Here is an 18,451-nt window from a genome sequence, read left to right as displayed (position 1 = left end):
TCTGCTTCATTCACAGCCGTCCGTCCTTCAGAAACATAATAATGGACGTCAGGATACCAGTTTTGTTCCGCCTGTCATTAACTCAACAAGTGGCGGCGCCCTTCACAATTAACGGTGTGCTAAAAAAGAAAAAAGTAAACAAGATGCCAAACTTCATAAGATGAGGTATGAAGTTATAATAGGTTGAATATTTGCATAAGCATGGGTTTTATGTATTCGAAATGCATTTTATTCAATTGATTTTGAGCATACGGACCAAGACTGGAGCGGTTGCACACAATTTCCAGCGTTGAGTGGTAATATAAAGTCTATTCTCACAATTTTCATTCTTTCTTGCATCACAAATGCAGGCTCCGAGTCTGACAGAGTGACAAGTTGACGGTAGCCCCATGCATAAATTGGTCCAAGTGGACCGATTTTATGGGGCTAGCTAAAACGTAGTCTTGTTATATTAAAAACAGAACAAGATTTGTTTTATAGGATAATACCAAAGCAACACAGAACACGGAAATAAAATAAACCAAACATGAGATGATTGAAGGAATGTTTAATGTTTTTATTTTCAAAATGTCCTTTTGGATGTTTGTTTTTTTAATCAAACGTTTGATTTGGTACTGGATGTAATTGCAATTGCAATATTTTAATCCCAAGGGCAAAGAGCATTTTGTGCAACCTACACTATTCAAAGTGCTTTTGTATGACCCAACAGCTAACCACATGTACCATCTTTTTTTTTAATTTATAAAATCTGTTTAAATATCAGAAACAAATTGTGGTCCTTCCTAACACAATCAAATCCGGGTTTTACTTACACAAAAAAAAGACTAAACCGAATAAAAAGTACCTTGTCAAAAATGTTTGTGCACCATCCAAGAATCTTCTTTTGTCTTCTCGAAATACAAATGAAAGTAACTTTTTTAGTTAATGCAAAATAATTGGGGGAATATGGAAATTAAACTATTTATCTGATGTCAACACAAAATATCAAAATATAATTTATCTTTGATCTAAAATCTTTGCACCATTTTGACAAGTTGAAGGCATTTAAAAGGCATCTAGGTGTAAACTATTACAACATATTTCAAGAACTATTTGTAACTATTCTGGCCTATTCAAGGTTTTCCAGGCCCCAAATAGCTTTTGTTGTCAATGTCATGAATTGTCAACACTTATTATTGGAAAAATTTCGCTGGTTTTTAGGTTGTTCAATTTGGTAGTTTATTTTTTTGTAACCCTGATTTTGTATCTAGAAAGTTTAACAAACAAAATAATGTAATTTATCCCCAAGACACTTTAATTTAGTTAGAAAACTATCAACAACTTTTTCGTAAACATGAATACACTGTTTTTTCTCAACTCTCTTTGTAAAAAAGTACCTTTACTGGCCTTTTAGAATGGATGGAATTGACGTTCTTGATAAAATAACAGGACTGATTTTGTTTCTGTTTTCTTAATAAGTAGCACTATAATCAACTGAATGTTTCACAGATGAATTTTAGTGTACTTGATAATGTTGCCTGTATAAACCAGCATTACGTTGACAACAACCTAACGACGAACCTACCATTAAAGGGTATGTGTCATCATGATCACAGCAGGCATATGGCTGTATTGTACATGGAATTATAAACCATCACCATGCTACTGCACGCGTATGCGCGCTCTCTTAGGATAAGGAGGGCGTGTGCATGCATGCTGTACTGGGGGTGACATTTCTAAATTGCTTTGATCATGTCGACACAATTCCTTAAAGTTCACCTTAATAACCCACGGTTTAAAAGATTCTTTTTCTTCTCTTCCATGAGAATTTCCTTTATTGTGGTTTTGGGATCACTCTTCAGAATGGGTCACCGTCCATGAACTCGCATCGTCTGAGTCAATGTTTTAGACTTTTTCTGCACAGAGCATCAAATCTAGACTTCCAGCTGGGATTCATAAAACTGAAACAAATAAATGCAAAAAAAAAAAACTTAAAAGTAAACCATTGTTTTCCTGTAAGAGTAAACTCATTCCTGTCCTTTAGGTATCAATTAACACACCATCTGATAAAATCTGTGAACACTTCATCAAATTCAATTTAAGTTTTGGTAAAGGACAAATAAGCGTTTTTAAGAGAGGTTTGTGGAAGCACCGTGTGTACAACTCTTTTGAGTAGTGCTGGCTCTCATGGTTGGTTAGAGTGGTTGACAGCTCCTGGTTGATAGCTGAATTCACTGAATTCCGCCAGCGCACCCCCATACATAACACAGTGCATATAATACGTGTACAGCGTATGTACATACACATTACCATCTATATGGTACACGTACGGTACATGAGTATTTCTAAAGTAGCGCCTTGATGGTTCTGTAACTGCCAAAATTTAGGGCGGAGCTCATTATGCTAATGTTTACTAACAACCCGGTCTCATTGGTTGTTGGTTGACCTATAAACTCTCGCTGCGATGTCAATCACAATGTTCTGCAAGCACACGCACGTGCTCTCCTCCGACGTAAACAACAAGCCTTGTGGCTGCTGTGCAAAAAATTGCAATGGCGGCGGGCGCGAGGGAGAAATCCCTACCCTAAAACAAAGTTGTGTACTGTATATCAATGGTACGGTGTATAATTTGCAACAGTACATCGTGGCACAGCTGCAGCTAAGCTTTCAACAAAACAAAACAACCAGGTTTAATGCACCAATCATGAATTTAGAAATAAGAAGGGAGAAAATTAGACCATACATTGTGTGAAATGTGTTTGAGAAAGGTTCAAAAAGTATCAAGGTGTCATGGGTTTCCGGCAATGGCTACTTGGTTAAAATTCTTAGATGTTGGGCATACCCATCCCCTTGAAGCACAAACACTTAATAACATTACTGTTTTCCCCATTTCAGACCAGATGAGATAAGAAACCCAGCTGTTTATTTTGTCTAGACATATTATTCGTTACGTTTCTCGCGGTAAATCAAAGTTGGGGATCGAAAATAAATTATGTGTTGGTCGAAAACATACCAGACGGTAGAAGATGGCGTGTGGCTTAACAACAGCTACAAGTAAAGATCAATTTCATAAACTAACTCTTGCCATACTACTACACTACAACGTTACACTTATAGTAAAGCAGCTTCCCATTCAGGGACAAATCTACCAGCTACATTGTACTTATGATGCTAGTACTTATAATGAAGCACAAGACAACAGGGCCAAGGAACCCCTCCTCTCTTCGAAGTTGTTCGACACTGTACCGACTGAACGAGGCTTGTCCGGCTCACACCGGTGGCCCGTATACCGTCCGGCAGCGCATTCAGACCCATTATACATCATAGCGATTCCCACTCATGTCCATACAGCTAGCGTACAGCGTACACACACACACACAAGTCAATGGGAAACTACACAACCATACACAAGTCAATGGGAAACTACACAACCATACACAAGTCAATGGGAAACAACACAACCATACACAAGTCAATGGGAAACTACACAACCATACACAAGTCAATGGGAAACTACACAACCATACACATGTCAATGGGAAACTACACAACCATACACAAGTCAATGGGAAACTACACAACCATACACAAGTCAATGGACACTTTACAACCATACACAAGTTCATGGGAATTGACACAACCATACACAAGTCAATGGGAAACTACACAACCATACACATGTCAGAGACCTCTATGATGTGACACTTCACAACCATACACAATGAACGGGTAACACAACCATACACAAGTCAATGGGAAACTACACAACCATACACAAGTCAATGGAAAACTACACAACCATACACAAGTCAGTAGGACACTTTACAACCATACACATGTCAATTGGAAACTGCACAACCATACACATGTCAATGAGAAACTACACAACAATACACCAGTCAATGGGAAACTACACAACCATACACAAGTCAATGGGAATTGACACAACCATACACCAGTCAATGGGAAACTATACAACCATACATGTACACAAGTCAATGGGAAACTACACAACCATACACAAGTCAATGGGAAACTACACAACCATACACAAGTCAATGGGAAACTACACAACCATACACAAGTCAATTGGAAACTACACAACCATACACATGTCAATGGGAAACTACACAACCATACACATGTCAATTGGAAACTACACAACCATACACAAGTCAATGTGACACTTCACAACCATACACAAGTCAGTAGGACACTTTACAACCATACACATGTCAATGGGAAACTACACAACCATACACAAGTCAATGGGAAACTACACAACCATACACAAGTCAGTAGAACACTTTACAACCATACACATGTCAATGGGAAACTACACAACCATACACAAGTCAATGGGAAACTACACAACCATACACAAGTCAATGGGAAACTACACAACCATACACCAGTCAATGGGAAACTATACAACCATACACAAGTCAATGGGAAACTACACAACCATACACAAGTCAATGGGAATTATACACAACCATAAACAACTCAAATGAGACACTACACAACCACGCACACGGACGTGGCATGATTGCTAGCAGTAATACGTCCTTCTCAATCGCGCCTGTGATAGGCCAATGTTTAGAATGACATGCCCAGATCATGCACGCCCTTTTAGTCTACAGCGTGCAGACTGCCGAATTGTGCGGTGCCGGGCCGGGGCACACTACGCCTTGAGTCAAGGCTACTGGTTGACAACTCATGAAGATGATCAAAGCATACTGATCAAAGTTTTCAGTTGTCAACCACCGGGTTCTTTTCAGAACCAATTCACTACTCAAAAGAGATTAACACATGTTGCTACTGCGCAAACCAAACTTAGTTACTCCCACAGTGCAAAGTTCCAAATCCAACTTTCAGAAAAGTTTATATCTGATTAATTTGCTTTGGGGATAGATAGCACTTTGACTTGGTGCTTTCCTTGAGTTCTGTGGAAAAAAAGCATACTCGAGTGCTATTGGAACCAGCAACATTGGCCATTCTGTAGCAGATGTCTTACTACTAGGTCACTGAGATTTTCTTAAAGCTAGAAATAATTTTAATCATATGTAGTATGATTTTTTTTTAAGTCTACAAAATGTGAAAACTTGTGCAAACTTCTGAACCTACCTTCTCATGTTTTCATAAACATATGTGGCCAACCCCAGCACATCACTGGCAGCGTGATCAATCATGTTCTTAGTGAATGGTCGATAGGCCCAGTAGTTCTGATTACCCTGATAAACATTCTTGGAGTTTCGCTGAGGGGTGAAGCGTCCAAATATCTGACAGAGTTTGGAGAAGTTTGGAGGGGGTGCGTAAACTGTGTTTGACTGCTCCATGATGGTTGTATAGGCAACCTGGAAAAGATAATAACAACCTGTTAATTTTAGAACTGCTTATGAGCGATGATGTTAAACCTCTTGGGTTGAACCATAGAGTTATATATAAGAACTAGAGGGCGCACTGGCCTATATACGCACCCCGGCATGCGCGCAGGCGGCCATTTTCTAAGTTGACAAAACAGCCATCTCACAGCGTGTGTTTGTGCGACCATTTTGTAAGTTGAACAGCATCGCGTGAGCATTCAATAAAAAAAATTCAAACGTGTATTTCATATTCTGCGTACAGAATGGCACGCTTGTCATCTTGCGGTCCCGTCGCGCTTGTGCAAGCAGCATCACCAGTGCGCCCTCTAGTTCTTATATATAACTCTATGGGTCGAACAAATAAAAGTTGGCTGGAACAGGATTTGAACCAGGGACCTCTGGATGAATGTGCTGGTGCTCTACCAAATCGAGCCCAAATATTGACAGTTGCCTTATTTGTTGATAACTTTGTTCGGGATGCCAGTAAGAAGCCATTCAACCTGTTACTGCCGTACAGCCACAGATACACAGAAGTTTACTATGCAACCTGGGAAGCTGGAAATCATACACAAGCCTGTGCAGTATACAGGGAACAGATTGTTCAGACTTTTGGCTGAATTCAGACTTTTTATGTTGGCCTGGTGAAGACAATCAGAAAATTTTTGTTTTCCACAAAAACAGAAAACCTGCTCATTGGTCTACTTCTCTAGTGCTTTGGATACTGTTTCCAAAAGCTCCTTGGAATCTATAACCCCAGGGGTTATCAAACGGTAGAATTTGGCATCATTTCAACATACCTTTGAATCTGTATCCAAGTTTCAGACTTTTTCGTTAGTAATGACTCTCGCCCCCGAGTATAAAAGTACTGAACATTTCCCAAAGGCTAAAATGCCATTTTGCCTTCAAGAAAGACTCTTTAAGGGTTGAAACGTGTGGTCATTAACACTTTGATTGCATACCGACACAATACCAGGGCAGGAAATTTACACTGAACCACAGGCCCAGACCAGTAATATAAGCCTTATTTTTGTGCACTTAGCTACGTTCTATTTAAGAGGCAGTGCAATGAAGTTTAGCCCAGGTAGGGGACTGAAACCCAGTTTCCATGCAAGGCTCCACACACCGCGGCAGGATTTGAACCGCAATCCACAAAGGTAAAGTCAGGAGAGAAACCACTTGGCCAAAACTCGGATTATTTTCAAAGGGAGCTGAGGTGCTGGATTACTTACTGCGGTGTCAAAGACGTTGGTGAGGCAAATGTCATAGGTCTCCAGAACAGCACTGTCTCCTCGGCAGTCATGCACAACCTTGATCATGGAAAAAAAAGATGCAAAGAACAGAGGATATTTTTATTCTACAACAAAGCACCCAGATAAATTTTGGCAGTCAGTCAGACGGATGACATATTCCAGAAAACTAGCAAACCTAGACCAGCTGATTTTGGTAACTACAACCAATGTTTGTCACTCTTACTTGCACAATGGATTAAGCCCAAACTTTGATATGTTTGTTATTTTATGCACATGGTTTATCACACAATACATGAACACTGACTGCCCAGTTTGTTCGCTCCACCAATCACCAATCCTACATGTCTATGTAACAGGTATAAAGTAATACCCCAACAAAAATTATTTCCTTGCTTTCAATTTCCTTTTTAATGAGTACTCGTATCCTCGGGTGCCACCAATGGCGACCCCTCCGTCATTATTTTCTGCGTCAACTACGAACCAACATCATTGTAAATTCTCTTCGTCTTCTTTATACAGAATAAGCGTATGAACAGCAGTCAGTCAGTGTCCTCGTATCCCTCATTTTGGCCTCAAACATGTCAAAGTCTTGAGTGTCACATTATGTAGAGAATCCGGGTACGAGGAGCCACCTATGGCTGCTAAGACAGAAGTGGACCTATACCGACACTTCTTCATCAACAACACTACCATGTGCGTCTGATGTCTTGAATCCAGAAATCTACCCTTAAGCTACCATGTGGGTCTTATGTCTTGAATCCAGAAATTTAAAACCTATAGTTAACCTCACCTTGATGACACTGTCGCTCTCCAGTAGTTTCTTCAGTTTGCTGGTATGGAAATTCTTATTAGACCAGTTCATGACATCAAATATGTATGCTTGGGAATCATTCCCCATGAGAGCAATTTGAATGGTAGACAGGTACTCTGAAGATCCTGGTTAATATAAGAATTTAACAAATCAATCAAAAGTTTGTCATTTTCAAGTACTCTTCAAATTAAAGGTAGGGTTTCCAGACAGGTACCCCAGCAGAGTTGGCCGAACCGAATTCTGAATTTAAAGTACTTTTCATGTACTTACTGTACATGACTTATATTATAGTCATGTACAGGGATTTTGCCCAGGTTGAGTAATTCTGAAATGGTTAGGAGCGACTGGATGGGCTAGCAGTCAAAAGATCTACTGTTGCAGTCATTCTGAACGACTCGGGTGAGCCTTGAAATGGTTTCAGACGTCGATCTTGTCATGAGCAGATCGAGCCAATGTGGAACCAAAATTGATTGCGGTTGAACTACAGTACAGTCTCTCCTAATGTATTTAGTTTGGGGCGACTTTGGTGCACCTGTCTGAAACGGGTTAGATTGTTTTTTTTGATAAAGCTATCAAGAACGATACAAAAAAAGTCACAGTTTCAGCTAAAAATAATGCAGTTTTTACTTCGCAAATAAAAATTTAGAGAATGTCAAGAGCATCAAATCCATCCACAAATAGTGAGGTGACAGCAGGTACCAACAGCATGGTACCAGATCTGAAAAGTTTTGTACAGAGATTTCCATTTAATTGATAGGGCATAAAGTCCAGCTTACAGTCACTGGCCTTGTGGGAGTGAAAGTACCAGGGTGCAGTGTTTATCTTGCAATTACTTTACTGATAACAGCTGATAAGAGTCAGGATGAACTGTTGTCAATGCAAATTTGGTTGACCTGAATTACTTAACCTAATCCCTGGGAAATAACAACTTCCATGGTAATAGGGGTTTGGCCCAGGGATATTAGCATGTCCAGTGTTTATTTCACAGGAAAATACAGGTGGTTCAGACCCTAGCTCTATGTTCGTGGGGGGGGGGGGGGGGGGGTTGGGTTAAAACTTCCCAGGATTTTATTTCCTGGAAATTGGCTCTGTATTGTATTGTGAAAAAAGGCTCAATACTCCTGGGGCCCCACAGAGTTTCAAAAAGGTGGGTCAAAATAGCCACTTCACTTGTTTCTGACAGACTTACAATGGATGTTTTTTAACACCCGTAACAACTGTGGATTTTCCCCAAAAAATTGCTGGCAGCCGGTCTGCGGACATTTATACCCACCCAGACTTTCTAGTGTCATGCACCCTCTCTGTGATGCCACTGTGCAATGTACATAAGGCCTACACAAAGCAACACCAGATTCTAGAAAAATTGCCTTGTAAAATCCCTTTCTGGGGTTTTTGTGTAAACCCAGATTCCACCAACTAGAAAAAGAACTAAAATTACATGTAGGAAAAACCCTGAGAAATTACAAGCCTGCCGCTTTGAAAATTGTGATCTATTTTGATTCTGGTTATAAACTAAACGCTCTAGTTTTCACAAGCGTCACAATGATCAGTTATTATGTCAGTCTTTCCTTACCCTTGGTAGCTCTCTCAGTATCAAATGCAACGACATTTAATTGCCTTTCCCTTATGATCATATTGACGACATTAGCGACTTCCCAAGGTTTGCTGATGATGATGGCTCTGTCACCGAAAATGCCGACGTCAAACGCCGGTAACCGTCGTTGGATCTCAGCCTCAATGCACGTCACTTCGGGATGGCTATTGGAGTAGAGAAATCCCAGGGAGGTCAGGGTGAAAAAGCGAGGAAGACTCTGTACGAATGTTGCGAGAGTTTCAACCGAGTCTAAACCATCTAAGACTTCTCGGCTCGCGCCTTGATACAGATTATCCATAATGGCTTCCAATGAGATGCCATTCCAACTCTTGAGGCAGTTTCTCAGGTAATACACCGCTTCTCCGGTGTATGATCCGAGGATGTCTACACTTAATCCCTTTCTCTTCTTATCACTTTGAAAGTCAAAAAAGTTGGACGGGTCACGATAGTACGGGGCCGGGGGCAAGATCAATCCATTCTGCCGGCTGATTTTTGTCACCACCCAGTTGCAGTAGTGTCTGTGTGCGTCGCTGTCCGCATACTTGGCTTTCCTGATGCTAGTGACCACAGTGAAACCTGGCCGTAGGAAGTCTCTCATGGTTTGGACTGGCTGCAGATTTCCTCGGCGGATCTGGCCTTTGGTCACGATGCCACGACTGCAGTCAGATAAACTTACTACTGCCCATTTGTCTTCAACTTCAATAACTGTGGTGTGTACGCCTACACTGCCTTTTCCACCTCCTTGGGTAGAATTTCCTCCGTTGTAGTGAGCCATCTCAACAGCTGGTTACTAAACCTGCAAGACAAAATTATAGACGAAAAACAAAATGAATAAATAAATAAACTCTCGTTTGTTTCTGTAATTGTTACTCTTTTGGGCCATTCAGAATGTAAAAAAAAAAACTAAAAACCTAAACTCTGCTGATCAGAAACACCAGAGCTTGAGTCCATGCACTAGACCGCTCAGCCACTGCATCCACTTATTTTAGTATTTCATTGGTTTTATTGATTGTTAAATTCGTAGTTATTTTTATCGTTAGCCTAATGTTATTAATTTTGGGGGGAGGGGGGGGGGAATAATTTCCAAACCTCTCCTTGCAAGGATACTTTTTCTGAAAGTTACATCTGTCCTCAAATAGACCAAATCAACGGGTGGCCCATACCATCCATGCTAAGTAGCTTAAACCTAAATATGGTGTTAGAATAACAGAGAGCGCAGATGTTCTTGAGCTTGCTATATAACAGGAGGTTAGTTATTATATCCTAGGCTGGTTAAATCATCCTTTCTCTATGGTTAGAGGAACTCAAAGAGAGAGAGAGTGTGAGGGAAGAAGGGTTATTATAATAGGGGATTTGGAAAGCATGGTCCCATGGAGGTAATTGGGTGTGCATACCACAGGGCTGATTTATGGACCTGGGTGTACTGGACAAGGATGTGAGACAGAAACTTGATAACTTGATAATTGGGTTAACATGGTTAAGGTCAGATGGAGGCTGTGTATGGAAACTATAAGTGAAAACATAAATACTGGTAACAACAGCTGGATTCACAGCTTACACTTACTTACTTACTATTGATGGGAGAAATTGTTTAGGCTTCCGCCTTTGAGACCCCAATCTTATATCATATTTTTCGGCCAGTAGGCATCAAGCTCTTTGACATTGTCTTAGCATTAACTCTTTGCTATGATTCTCAAGTTTCGTCTAGAGTGGCCCCTCCTAGTGAATAATTTCTTGCTATCCACTTTTTCTAATCCCTTGACCAGCTTAAAGGTTTTGATAAGGTCACCTCTTAGTAGTCTTTGTTATAGTGTGTAGGCTAAAACTTAGAATAAGTCCAGGGCTTGTAGTCTTATTTATTTTGCTAGCACATTAAACACACCACATTCTTCAACTATGACCTCAGGGTCACCCAGTACTGACCACGCATAAACTCCCTGGTCAACCACACTGTTACTTAACCTTGTAATTTTGGTTGCATTTCTGTATGACAACATTTTCCACTCCCATGCCCAGAATCTCCACCCTGACCACAAAAGCTCACTCCATCGACCCAGTTACTGGTGCGCTGTACTCCTTTTTTCAAAATTTTGTCATTATCGGCGTACTATACTAGTTCTGACCATCTGACAATGTCATTATCGGTCGTAACTAGTAATAGTAAGATTGATAATGACAAATTTAGACAAAAAAAGAGTACTACGGTGCCCCAAACTGTGTCTAGGTACTACTCCACTCTACATACATTAGCTCCCAATGATGTTATATACAATTTGATTAAATTACTGCAATCTTACATCTGCGTAACATACATAGCCAAGATTAAGAGTTAAGATCCTCCTACTTGTGTTTCGCTGCCTCAATGCCTGAGCCCCTTCTTATCTCATTGACTCATTGTCCATCGAAGAAACTGTCAGAAATCTGTGTTCCTGTTCCCACACTTCAATTTTTCACATTCAAAGAACTAAACACAATTGTGGGGAGCGTGCCTTTTCTATCGCAGCACCAAGGATGTGGAATCATCTTTCTCAGAACATCAGACCATCCATGCAAATTTCAAAACCTACTGTTCTACTGTACGGCACTATGAGCAATGACTGTTGTAGTTGCGATAATGTGACCCTGCTCCCGACGGCGGAGAGGAGAGTTCCTCCTCCCGACAGCGGAGAGGAGGGTTACAATATCGCAACTACGACTGATGGATTAGCGACTTATAAATGTGACGATTGATTGATTGATTGATTCAAAAAGGTGCAGCCCCCCCCCACCCCACACTCTTATGTGGCTCCCCCCTTACTGGTGTGCCCCACCCCCCCCCCCCCCCCTCCCTCCATTGTGTGTCTCCCCACTGCCTACTCCTAGAACTATTTCGGTTTCGTCCGGCTATCCTCTCCCGTACGGGGGAGACGATAGCCGGACGAAACCGAAATAGTTCTAGGAGTACCCACTGCCCACCCCTTCGACATTGTGGGAAAAGTTTCCGTATGGCGCCACCACTTTTTCATTCGATATGAAACAATAATATAGTACCTAATTTACCTCAATGAGATATCCCTTTTTGTAAAAAAGAGTGAAAAAGTGGTGGCGCCATGCGGAAAGTTATCCTTTATTAATATTAGAGTCTTATTAACTCTTCTTAGAACTTCTAATAGAAAATTTGAAGAATTAGGTTAGTTTAGAGTTTAGGTTAGAGACTTTTTAGAGTCTACATGAAAATACGGAATATTGACCGAAATCTTAACAGGAAAAATAAATACGAAAACGTGCAGTTGTAATTACATCATTAGAAAATACACGAGTATGGAAATTTACCTGTTTTTACTCTTGATTCTTGGTGACTTTTTACTTTCGGAATTTTCCGCAAACTTGTTTGACAAGTACAGGCAGTACTGCATAGCAATGTTGTCGTGCGTGTCGTCTGCACACACACACGACAACGCATGCTTGAAGTATTAGGCTGGACTGGACCACTTTTTGCAGGTGGTTGGGGGTGGGAGGGTGGGTTTCCGGTTGCGATTAATAACAGTGATTTGTTTTGTTTACATTGTTTGTTGAGTTCCATTAACTTTTGTGGTGTTACTTTTACAAATCTTCTACACCTTTTTAAAACATACATGTTTCACATGTGTATAATAATTATTTTTACAGGATAAACATAATTATTTTTCCCAGCTACTAGTGTATTTGCCCGCCGGCGGCACACACCACGTGGACATTTTTAAAGAGTAATTTGCATAAAATTACCAAGCAGAAAGCGGAAGTAAAAAAGTTTTCATACTATAGAGGGCGCTATAACACTTTAACGGTGGTGGGCCAACATAAAAATCTCCAACATGGCGACTTCCACCACTGGACCGCCGATGAGCGGCCTTCAACAATTACCATCAATTTTCACGAAAAGTAGCGTTGTAATCAAAGCCATTTCTGTTCTAGTTTGTCTTCTGTACATCATCTCTTTCCTCGTGGGCACAAATAAATTTCTGGAGGCGCTTGCTGTCACCCCGGCTCTGATCTTTCCACCAAGTTTCCAGATATGGACGCTTTTCACACACTCTTTTGTGGAGGTTCACATTTGGTTTGTGTTGATTGACATACTTTTCATACTGATTGCTGGTAAATTGATCGAACCACTTTTTGGAGCTCTTGAAATGCTCATATTCTTTTGTGTGGTGAATACTGGAGCAGCCCTGTTGTCGTCCTTCGTGTATCTATTCATGTATTTGACAGTGTTTAACACGGAACTCTTGTTTGCCTCGCACATGCATGGCTTGGGTGGTTATGTTTCTGGAGTGGCCGTTGTGTTGAAACAGACCATGGGAGATGAGGACCTCGTTGGGAGGGGGATCATCAAGATCAAAATGAAGGATCTGCCGCTCTTGATTTTGATGATCTCGATTCTGCTTAGGATCGTTGGACTAATCCCTGGGACGTCTCTTTGTATGAGTGCGTCAGGTAAAACGATTCTTCATTTCCTTTGGATTGGAATGGAAGATAGGATCTCTCATCTGAGATTCCGCCCGATGATATTATTTTGTGAAATGTATCATTATAATATATATAGACAATACTGTGTAATCAATGAATCTGTAAAAATGCTAAATGCTCAGTTACTAAGTTAGTCGAACAAACATCCAATTCCAAAAAGACAAGGTGTCATCCAAAAACAGATTTTTATAAACACTACACTTTGAGTTTGACAACTTTAGGTGTTTTGTTGATATTTCTACAGTTGAGATCAAAGGAGGGAACACAATTATTAATTGGAAACAAAAACTGCTGAAAAATCTAACATAGCGCTCAATGAAGTAGCTGTGGTAATCTTAGTTCTTGGTCATGAACCTAGTTGGCTTAAAGACATTGGAGCAGGAGGGGATGGGGGTTGGGGGACTGATTATTGCAACTAGCAATCTAGCGGATTTCCTGAGTATTATAGGCTGTTTGGTTTGTAGGGGTGGTGCATATGTAGCAGGGGGCAGAGGGATTTGCTCTGAAAAGTATAGGCCCTATTGCTGCACTATACTAAGACACGCACAATGTTATTTTATATTCTGCTTAGAAAGGGGTGGGGATCTGTGGCACTCTCTGTTTTAAGGTGAATGCCTGTGGGATGTTGCAGCTAAATGTTTTAAACAAGCTTACCAGTAAGAGGAAAATTCACAATCAGTATCAATTTTGTATATTAACAATATTTGTTATTCTCAGGATTGTTGGTGAGCTGGGTCTACCTAAGGTTTTTCCAGAGGCAAAGCAGCGGCAAAGGAGACATGTCTGATACATTCCGCTTTGCAACTTTCTTTCCCGAGGCCGTACAGCCACCAGTCAATGTTGTGTCCAACACAGGTATGTAGGTCAAAATTATGCTTACCAGATTAAGGTTACCAACCAAACTACTATGTCACATGTACAATTTGTGACTGGTGTCTTGCTCATTAAATTGCAATCAGGGATTTTTTAAGCAGTATTTTCCGCTCAAGCGAGAAGCAGCTCTATGAAATTGGTCCCTGGGCATCTGGTTCCAAAATACCATGGCAACCAAGCTAATCAATCAGCTAAATTGTCTGTTTGTAATCTGGTGTGATCCAAGCATACTTTTATGACTTTGGGTGAAAGACACAAAGGTATTTTAAAACATACTGATTTGATAAATCAAAAATGATCTTGTTTTCAACAGTTTATAGTGTTCTTGTACGGATCAAAGTCTGCAAGAAGCAGATCCGTAAGTACGACGTTGGAGCTCCGTCTCCCATCAACATCAACTTGCCAGGCAGTGATCCAGCAGATGCAGAAAGACGAAGGTTGGTAGAAATACTTATACAATAATCAATTCGGAGGAAAGTGTCTCCGTACTTTCTCTGTAAAGTGGGCTTGTTGGTTTAAAGCACCACATGAGTTGGTAGAAACCGGGGATATGTATTTTGTAACTAATATTATAAGTTATCACACATGCGCGAGTGGAATACGGAAAAATATAGCGCTTCTGCGTCCCATATCCAACTCGTGGATATGGGACGCAGACGCGCTATATTTTCTGTATTTCCACGAGCGCGCGTGTGATAACGTATTTATCTTCAAGCAAACTTGGGGCGTGACATAGAACACACAAGACGCATGGTAGTGATATTAGCCGTGCAATATAGGTTTTTATAAGCACTCCATTCTGCCAATCTGATTGGAGGATTAGCGCGTACTTGAAGATAAAGAACTGTATTAGCAAATGCAAAAAAAATCAATAATGGCCTGATGTTTTGACCCTAGCAGAGTATTTCTCGAAGGCTAAATGACAACACAACAAACATAAACAGGTATACTGGTGTAACAGAAGTAGTCAAGTTGAAATAAAAGAGGGAGAGGCAGAAAGCATGCTGAAACACAGTGAAGAAGACATGGGGTGGGTGGGCTGTGGGTATAGGGAAGGTGCTGGTTTGACCACAAGGGGTTGGAAACACAAAGGAAAAAAGCAAAGGTGGGAAGAGGAAAAGGAATAAGTAGTTAGCTCAGTTGGTAGAGCACCTGGCAAGTAAGCCCAGAGGTCATAGGTTCAAATCCCACTGTAGTCAGTTTGTCTTTCCTCAACTCAAAAGTGATGTATAATTTACTACCGGTACTTGACTTCCATTGTGGTCAACTTCTCTACAACTATCTGTAATGATAAAAAGAAATAGCCGTTGCAAACTGCTTACCAACCCAAATAAATCTAGCTTAAAACTTCTACAGCATTGCTAATGAATTGCCAAGCAAATTCAAAAGCCTGTTTTGGCCATCCTGAAAGACTGGCTTATAATATTATCATGTTGGAATTTAAACAGCAGTTGACTTTGAGAAATGCGTCGTTGGGCTCTCTACCATTGGGCTTTCAATCGTTTTAATTTTCTTCAACTCCACAGACAAATTGCTCTAAAGGCACTGAACGAACGCCTGAGTGCCGTTGAGGAACAGACAGCCTGGCCGAGTATGGACGAACAAGCATCGACACCAGACGACTCAACGTCTCACTTACTCCCCGGAGAAGAAGACAAGGATTCGGAGAAAGATGCCAGAGGGGTCAGCAACAGCGAGAGCACACTGCTGACTATAAACGGCAGTGGGGAGATGCCACTGCCTTAAAATCAAATTAGTGTGCAGATTCTCAAGTAAGATCATTATCACAATAAGAAGGGCTGTTGAAACTTGGTGTATACTCAGTGTTAAACGTCTGGTGTTAGCATTGTTAACCCTCCTACTGTCTGAACTTTAAAAAAAAATTCACTCAGGTTTTGAGGGATAGATAAACTAAGCGAGTCTGCAATATGGTATCATGTGGTATTCGCATCTGTGTAATACACAGTCAACCCTGCTACTGTCTGACCATTCTATAACATTCACTGTGGTTTTGAGGGATATATAAGCTGTACAGGCTTGCAGTATGGTACCATGTGGTAAGATGCATCTCCACTGTACACATTATTTACATAGGTAGTTGTGTGCACACTTGTGCCACCAAACACATACAGCTCTGTATTACAAACGCTCTGTGGACATTCATTTGTTCTTGTGTAAATAATAAGATTCTTAAACATTGGTGAAAACACTGTGTGGACGTATGTAAGTCCATATAGTGTTTCAAGTCTCTACATGGTGTGGACGTCTTTGGTTGCGGGTCCACACTTGGTATGTAAAGCTTGCCAAACCTGTGCCAAGACTAGGAGGGTTAAGAGTAGATTTCCAAACTCGGTTTAAAAAAACACCCAACGTTAAGTTGAAGCGAAATGTTCGGTGTGCTGTAAATTTCTATTCCAGTTACAGAGGGTTATGAGAAACACATGTAGAGTTTTAGGCTTTACTGTTTGTTGTTATGTCCCCTCGTGTTTTGGGTGATGATTTGGTTGTTTTTTTGGGGGCCCCACAATAAAAACTCTTTGAACATTATTTTGCACGGTTTTATTTTTGGATACTAACAGTATACCCGCAGTACTTCCCAGTTCATGTTGTGAATAAAATGATGAGGACTTTCTGCTGTTCTCACATTCAAATTATTTTAACAAAAGTAAGGCTGGAAGAAGAAAAAAGTTAGTATGGCGTCTATACAGTGTAGTTTTGAAGATGGCAGAAGCACTTGAAGGGTTCACAAGCGAGATCAAAGTACTGCTGTTGCGTTGTGCAAATTTAAGTAACACAAAAAAATACTCCATATCGTCAGAAACAAGCCCCCCCCCCCCTCCAATAGTTAAACCTAAACTTCTTGTCTCGGACATTTTTGTATTGTGTACATTGTAAACAGGCATGCAACTTTACATCTGATCGGGACCCAATTTCATGGCTCTGCTTATGTAAGCGTACTTCACTGGTTAGCAGAGAATTTTTGCTTGTGCAAGTGCATATTTCTCGTTACTAGGCATTATTCGCTTACACAGCTAGCACAAACAATTTGGGTCTTGCACAGGTTAGGCAAAGAATGGTGACCGTAAGCAATGATTTCAGTGGTAAGCAGAGCCATGAAAATGAGCCCAGCTGAGTTTCTTGGTTATATGGTTTTTATGCTGTTAAAAATTATGCTGAAAAAAACATTGTACAAAGTCCTTTGCCTGGAAATATAGCCTTTCTTTTTTTCTGTTGACAAAGCTTCAGTTGCATGCCTTTGTACAGCTATGGTGTAAGGTATTTTTATGCTAAAGAATTAAGAAGTAAATAAAGTGTATAGACAAATCGTTATAGATTGATTGTAGTTGGCTCAATAACGCATTGTAAGTAGTCATTTTATCAAAGTATTTGGTATGGGAGATCAAAAAGGCTACTTCTGAGTGATGGAATATGCAGGAATTGTATATATCACTTCAGAACAGCCAAGCTTCTTAACCCGTTGAGTATGCAGGCCTGTATGCTTTGTTTTTGAAAGGGCAAGGGCACCAAGGCATTTTCCCCTTTGGTCAAGGGCACCTTATTAAGGAATGTTTACATTTCTACTGGAGCATTTCAAGGGCACCAAGGCAATGACTAAGGGGCATGGAGGCAATCGCCATCGTTGCCTCCGTGACGTTTCAGGCCCGAGTATGGGAGATCAAAATAGCCACTTCTATAGAGCTTCTACAATGTAATAGTGATTATCTGTAGGAATTATATATCACTGGCTGAAAGTCGGTGAAGAAATGGAAAAAGAAAAAGCGTTTTTGCTAGTTTTTAAGCTTGGTTTTTCGTAAAAATTATGTCAACAGGGATCATTTATTGTGTATAGGGTTAATTATTAAATTAAAAGTCACCAACATGACCAGATACTCTTGTTTCAATTGTTTTGGGGCTCACTTTTGTTTTTGTTTTACTCAGTGAGAAAGACTTTGGACTTGGGTGACATACGAGCGAGACTTGCAGTCTATTAAATTGCTTAATTACGTGTTTTTGTTGAATATTTGAAATAATTATTCAGGATCTCATCCATTTAGTGTATTATTAATAAAAACCTTATTTTAGATAAAAACAT

General features: G+C 40.4%; 2 protein-coding genes across 2 annotated transcripts; one reads left to right on the top strand and one right to left on the bottom strand.

The window, feature by feature from the left end:
- Positions 1-575: 575 nt before the first annotated feature.
- LOC139954158 (uncharacterized) lies at positions 576-12,413 on the bottom strand. Its single transcript, XM_071953854.1, has 6 exons — positions 12,313-12,413; positions 8,980-9,796; positions 7,386-7,531; positions 6,575-6,652; positions 5,107-5,336; positions 576-1,940 (listed from the first exon to the last, which is right to left on the bottom strand). Exons 2-6 carry the CDS (start codon positions 9,773-9,775, stop codon positions 1,877-1,879), a joined length of 1,314 nt encoding a protein of 437 aa, XP_071809955.1. The 5' UTR covers positions 9,776-9,796; positions 12,313-12,413; the 3' UTR covers positions 576-1,876.
- Positions 12,414-12,813: 400 nt separating this feature from the next.
- On the top strand, positions 12,814-16,526 carry LOC139933883 (transmembrane protein 115-like). The gene is made up of 4 exons (XM_071928120.1): positions 12,814-13,452; positions 14,203-14,340; positions 14,672-14,795; positions 15,885-16,526. Exons 1-4 carry the CDS (start codon positions 12,834-12,836, stop codon positions 16,102-16,104), a joined length of 1,101 nt encoding a protein of 366 aa, XP_071784221.1. The 5' UTR covers positions 12,814-12,833; the 3' UTR covers positions 16,105-16,526.
- Positions 16,527-18,451: the final 1,925 nt, after the last annotated feature.

This window comes from Asterias amurensis, chromosome 2 (assembly GCF_032118995.1).
Source record: "Asterias amurensis chromosome 2, ASM3211899v1".
In the NCBI taxonomy this organism is placed as follows: Eukaryota; Metazoa; Echinodermata; class Asteroidea; order Forcipulatida; family Asteriidae; genus Asterias; species Asterias amurensis.
Note: the sequence above shows the minus strand (reverse complement) of the source record. Positions and strands in the feature narration are given on the sequence as shown.